The sequence below is a fragment of the Rhagoletis pomonella genome, unplaced genomic scaffold, assembly GCF_013731165.1.
Source record: "Rhagoletis pomonella isolate Grant_MI unplaced genomic scaffold, Rhpom_1.0 Rhpom_scaffold_00005, whole genome shotgun sequence".
Taxonomy (NCBI): Eukaryota; Metazoa; Arthropoda; class Insecta; order Diptera; family Tephritidae; genus Rhagoletis; species Rhagoletis pomonella.
Window position 1 is genome coordinate 6,630,979 of NW_023458559.1, and position 6,612 is coordinate 6,637,590.

At 36.3% G+C, this 6,612-nt stretch overlaps 1 protein-coding gene across 1 annotated transcript in view; it reads right to left on the minus strand.

Moving 5' to 3' along the window:
* LOC118739769 overlaps positions 1-6,016 on the minus strand; it is a 16,332-nt gene extending 10,316 nt beyond the window's left edge. The window contains exon 1 of the mRNA XM_036471276.1: positions 4,223-6,016. Within this exon, the coding sequence (XP_036327169.1) occupies positions 4,223-6,016 (1,794 nt within the window). The remainder of the gene's footprint in view (positions 1-4,222) is intronic.
* Positions 6,017-6,612: the final 596 nt, after the last annotated feature.

Here is a 6,612-nt window from a genome sequence, read left to right on the forward strand (position 1 = left end):
ACCGTTTTGTCATTTGAGGGGATTTTTTCAAAAAAACTCTTTGAGAACTTTTATTCATAAAAAACTCCATTTTTGGAGGTTTTTTCAAATCAGTCCAGCTCACTTAAATCTTAATAATTTTCCGAAATATTTTGGTGGACGTCTTAAAATATAATAGATTTTATAATTCCAATGGAAAAATAGTACCGATTTTTTTTTGTATGGGGAGTGATGCAGTCTAATGTAAATATGTTTGCGTATGTACATATGTTTGTGTACATATATACACATATGCACATATGTAGTACAAAAGAAAACAAATCTAATAAGCTGCTCGTTGATATAAATGCGAACTGTACTGATTGTCAAAAATTATGTGTTTGTTGTACATTTGTTCATGTTTGTCATTGTGCGTGTAATTTTCTAGAGAAGTTTTGTGCTCTCGCTATCTCCTTGTATGAACTCGTCCTTCGTTGGTATACTCTGATGAACATATGTGAACGGTGTTGCCAGAACTTTTTGGATGAACCGGCTAAATTGGCAAATTAAACCGGCTAAAAACGACTAAAATGTTTCAACTAAATTTCACATGTTTTATTTAAATAAATCACGAGTAAAAAGACTATTTCTTGGAGAGAAATTACAAATTCGAGCCGGAAAAAAATTTTGCCAGCAAAAATTTGCAATTAGGAAAAAGATATGATTGTGGCCAGAGTTGGGCAAAATTTATTCGAATGACGAATAACAAATGAATAAATTGTTTTTCTTGTTATTCGTAAATAATAAATAATTTTGGTTATTCAAAAAAAAATTATTCGAATGACGGATACATTATGTTATTCGTTATTCGAATAATTATTATCTTCATTAATTATTCGAATAACGAATAAAATAATAATAAAACAAGTAATTTATGTATATAGATATGTACATATATTTATGTATAAAATTATAACCGTTCTCGTTGTTGCGATTTAACTCAAACCCCTGGATAGATTTAAGTCAAATTTTCGGAGGTTATTCCATGCGCATAAAGTCCTATTAATAAAGGCTACTAGAAAACTCCTTTGTGGCGATCCCATATGTCTGGACTCCTTTGTTTTTTATGTTTATATTATACGAATTTACGATGTCCCACGTCGTCATATACCCTAAATGCGACCTTGCATCTACCTCCGCTTGATGAAATTGCTCGGGCGGCCATTGCTGCAGCAGTAAGACTCAAGGAAACCAGCTCTTGGATATTTTAAAAGTGGCGAATCAGCAAGGAAAGTTTCGACCACATCCTTCCAAGAACGACCACTGTTGGTATATCAATGGCCAAATTTTACATCGAGGATGCTTGGCTCTCCTATAATAGAAAACGCACATCTGTGCTCTTCAGCTTCCTTATATGGACTTTTGTTGGCCTACATGACATAAGACCAGAGGTTTACGCATCAGACCAATGTTGTAGTTGCAAGATCATAGAAGAAGATTACGCACGCTTAGAAAATATCTCACAAGTGGAGGTAAAGCTCATGACATTGAAAGGAATTTTTTCTTGCAAATAGCATCAGAGCGCTATTTTTTTGGCAGAAATATGTGTGAGAATTTTTACTTTACCCATATTTGGTTTTCAACGCTATTCTTGCATTGGCCAACGCAAAAAATCTTATCAGGGGCCGCGAAACCATAGGGAATGGGCTAGTATTCTGTTATGTAGTGTTCGACACGAGTGGTTGCTTTGTACTGAATCTTCTTTTATTTCTTTTGTCATTTGCTTCTTACTTACTAACATGCATACATAGGGTTGCCAACTACTTACACAACATCTCCCTTTTTTATCGACACAGTATAATTAGAAACATATTTGACTAAATATACACGTACATTTGCAATTAAAGTAATACAATATAATTCGAAACATGTTTGACTAAATATAAACTAAAGTAATGTGCTTACATGTAAAAGTGACAACTAGCTAAAGATCTAACTTTTGCGGTGGAGCTATTCTACGGCCGCTTCTGGTTGTGATGACATTTTCTTTAACTGTTTGGTTTTTTGCCCTTGGAGTACTAGTGTTCTCGAGTTCCGGTTGTGATAGATCGATATCACTTCCCTTTCTCGAACCCGACTCCGTCTTTTCGTTTATATCTGGCTCATTGTTTGCCATATTATTACTGCTATTATTTGGCTCAGAGCTATTTAACGTAGATGGTTTGTGTTCTGGAATTTTCATGATATCTACTCTATTTCTCCTGTACAGATTCTTGTTTTCATCTAAAATTATAAAAGACCTAGGCTCCTGACATTTTTGTACTATTTGACCAGGTACCCATAGGGACTTAGGATTTTTCTTATAATATATTCGATCTCCTTTCTGAACTGGTTTCAACTCTTTAGCATTTCTGTTATACCTGCGTTTCACTTCTTCAAGTCTTTGTTTGCACCGATTTTTGAGCGATTTCTGGTCTACTATTTTGGTTTTCATTTCTGTTCTCAATAGCGGTAACTTTGTTCTAAGCATTCGCGACATTAACAGTTCAGCTGGACTGGGCATATTATTTTTAGGCGTGGTCCGATAGTGCAGCAAAGCCATATACGGATCTGATCCCGTATCTTGACTCTTACATAGTAGTTTTTTAATTGTTTGTATAGACCTTTCAGCGAGACCATTCGAGCGAGAATGATATGGACTAGAGGTGTGATGATCAATTTTCCACTCGTTACATAAGTTCCTGAACTCCTGGGAGCTAAATGGAGGTCCGTTATCTGTTATCAGGATCACTGGAATACCCTGCCTCGAAAAAATTGACTTAAACTTTATAACAACCTGTTGGCACGAGTAACCGCCACTTACATTTTCGATTTCGATATATTTGGAGAAGTAATCAACTACTAAAAGATACATTTTGTTGTTAAATTCGAATAAATCCGCCCCTAACTTATACCAGGGAACATCAACCACTTCGTGACTTAACAGCGATTCCTTACAATTCGAATTTCTGTACCTTAAGCAAGACTCACACCCTGTCACTAGGTTAAAAATGTCGTTATTTATGTTCGGCCAATAAACAGATCTTCGAGCTAACTCTTGACATCGCTGGATGCCCATATGTCCTTCATGAATATGGGCTAGCATTTTTGTTCTCAAAGATTTCGGTACCATTACCCGGTTATTTTTTAATAATATCCCTTTAATTTCGTTTATGTCGTCCCTGACTGCATAATATGGGCTTACATCTGGGTCTACTTCTTTCTTTGACGTTGGCCAACCTGTCTTTAAATATCTAAAGATTTTCTGGGAGACCTGGTCCTCACCCGTTGCTTTTTTAATATCCTCTATCTCTCTTTCTGGTAAAGCTACGTGTGCAATTACTGCGTTGCAATGTAAATCGAGTTCTTTGTCGACATTGAAGTCCGTTGTTTCTTTAATCGGGGCTCTGGATAGGGTGTCAGCTATATACATTTGTGTACCAGGCTTATATTTAACAGTCAGGTTGTACATTAGCAGGCGTAGTCTAAATCTTTGAAGACGTGCCGGTATTTTATATAAAGGCTTATCGAAAAGAGGTACCAGTGGTTTGTGGTCTGTTTCTACCGTGATGTGTTTTCCGTATAGGTACTGGTGAAATTTTGTACAACCAAATAAAATTGCGAACATCTCTTTCTCAATTTGGGCGTAATTAACCTGACTATTAGACAGAGAGGCTGACGCATAAGCAAGAGGATTATTGCCATGCATAATTACTGCTCCTACTGCAAACTGGGATGCGTCAACAGACAACGTCAATGGTTTATTTGGATCGAAGTACGCTAAAACAGGCGTTTTTGTAAGTTCTTGTTTCAAGTATTCAACTTCTCTATCATGAACGTCGTGCCAGTGCCATAATGAATCACTTTTGAGTAAATTGCGTAAGTTTTGGTTTTTGGCTGATAAGTTTTTGATGAAAGAACCCAGGTAGTTGACCATGCCTAAGAATCGTTGCAGGTCTTTTACATTAGTGGGTTTTGGCATATTAACAATTGATTTTACTCTCTCCGGATCGACCTGTACGCCCTCTTTACTGAAAATGTGCCCTATAAATTTGAGTTTTTCCTTAAAAATATTTGATTTATTCCTATTAAACCGTAACCCTACTTCATTTGCTCTTTTCAACACCTTTTCAAGTATTTTACTATGTTCTTCCACATCTTTTGCATGTATCAAAAAATCGTCCATATATATAATCAAACCTTGAATGTCCCCAAATAGCCTCACCATTTCTGCATGAAATATTTCAGGTGCAGCATTTATGCCAAAAGGCAGACGTAAAAACTTGTAACGACCGAACGGAGTTATAAACGTACATAACTTCGAAGACTCCTCATTTAATGGGATCATCCAAAAGCCCGAACTGGCATCTAATGTGCTAAATATTCGAGACCCAAACATTTTAGACTTGCATTCCTCCACCGTAGGCAACGAAAAACGCGGTATTACTATTGCTTTATTTAAATTTTTAGGATCTAGACATATACGTAAATTGCCATTTGGTTTGGTCACAATCACAATAGAGCTAACCCATTCTGTTGTGCCTTCTACCGGCTCTATAACGTTAATGTCCATCATTCGTTTCAGTTCTCGTTTTAAAGGTTCATACAAACTAAATGGAATTCTACGCGATGCGTCAACGGTTGGGATACTACCTTCTTTCAGTTGTAAACCACACTTTCTTTTTAATACACCCAATCCACTAAACATTTCAGCGTACTTTTCCAACAAATCTTCACTCTTTATTTCATTAACCATCTTTATAAGCTCTAAGTCTTTTGCTGTAGGTAAACCTATGACATTTTTGCAACTCATTTTTAGTATGTAAAATATCGCCTCAAAAGTCTTGTTTGCATACTTAAATTTAAGGTTGGTTGTACCAACTACTTCCAGTTTTTCACCACTGAAAGTTCTAATTGAACTCTTTACATTGTAATTTATTTGCGCTTTTAACAAATCTGCTGTTGCTTTCGAGATCAAATTCACTTGTGCCCCTGTATCGACCTGACATCTTAACTCTACTTTACTTATGTATATATTTATGTACCATACATCTTTACTTTTGTACGTATCCGCCTGCCGCTCGCTGATTTCGCCAACAAATAACGAGCTTTCTTCTTCGCCTTCATCCGCCTCATACATACACATCTGCTTCCCTGAATTGTCCTCGGCTCTGCCTGCTACTTTTTCGACCGCTCTCACATATACACGGGAATTTCCACCGCCGTTAGGTTTTTTTCGCATATAACACATTTTAGCATAGTGGTTGAGTTTACCGCAATTATGGCACTTTACCCCTTCTGCTGGGCATTTGTATTTATGCCACGTTCCACATTTGGTACAAGTAACGGCCTGCACTTTTGTTTGTTGTTGTTGCGTAACTGCGTGGTCACCGCTTTTGTTCCTGATAACTGCTATAAACTTTTCATTATCTGCACCCAATTCGGCTGAGTTTTCTTTGGCTAAGACCATGTTTTTTGCGATTGCCACTGCTTTATCTAATTTTAAGTCCACTTCGCTGAGCAAGCGTTCTTTGACACTTTTAAACCTTGGCGAAAGCCCGCACACAAAAATGTCTCTTATTAAATCTTCCCGTAAAGTTTTGAATTCGCATGATAGGCTAAGGTTCTTTAAAACAGTTACGAATTCTTCAATTGTCTCTTCTTCAGCTTGCTTCCTGGAGAAGAACCGATATCTCTCCACAACCACATTCACTTTAGGCACGAAGTAGTCGTTAAAACTTTTTAGGAGTTCATCGTAGCCAACCGTATCAATATCATAGTTGAACGAGTTGAACACCAAGAGCGAATCCGGTCCTATGTGGTGCAGCAATAGTGCCACCTTTTGCTGGTCGGTCTGTGGCTCCAGCCCCGCTGCACGCATGTATATTTTGAAGGAATTTTTCCAATTATTCCATGCGAGTGACAAATTGGTTGCCTTTAGGTCCAATGGGGTAACTGTTGTAGCCATGCTGACCACTTTACTGCATTCTGCTGTTGGTTGCGCCTTCTCTGTAGGCATGATGAAAATATATACATATTTATTTCTTTATTTTTTGACCGCGATCTGACACCATGTTATGTAGTGTTCGACACGAGTGGTTGCTTTGTACTGAATCTTCTTTTATTTCTTTTGTCATTTGCTTCTTACTTACTAACATGCATACATAGGGTTGCCAACTACTTACACAACATATTCTTGATAAAATAGTAAACAAAATTCAGCTAACTTACAATCCTTGACAATAGAAATAAAAGTAAAAGGTGGCTCAATGTGTTAAAAATGTGTTTTTATTCATTATTTAAAATAACGAATAAATTATTCGCAAGCAATTTATTCACGAATAATTTATTCGTGAATAAGTTATCTGCGAATAATTATATTACGGATAAAATTTTATTCGATTATTATCTAAATAACAATTTATTCGAATAATGCCCAACTCTGATTGTGGCACATGGTTGGATTTTTTGTCGACGATAATTTGAATAAACAAGTTCGTTCAATTTAAAAATTTACAAACTGGAGCGATTTTAAAATGAAAAATGTAATTTAATACTTGTTTACTTAATTAATTTAGTTAATTCCAATGATTTGAAAGGTACTAGAAAAAAAAA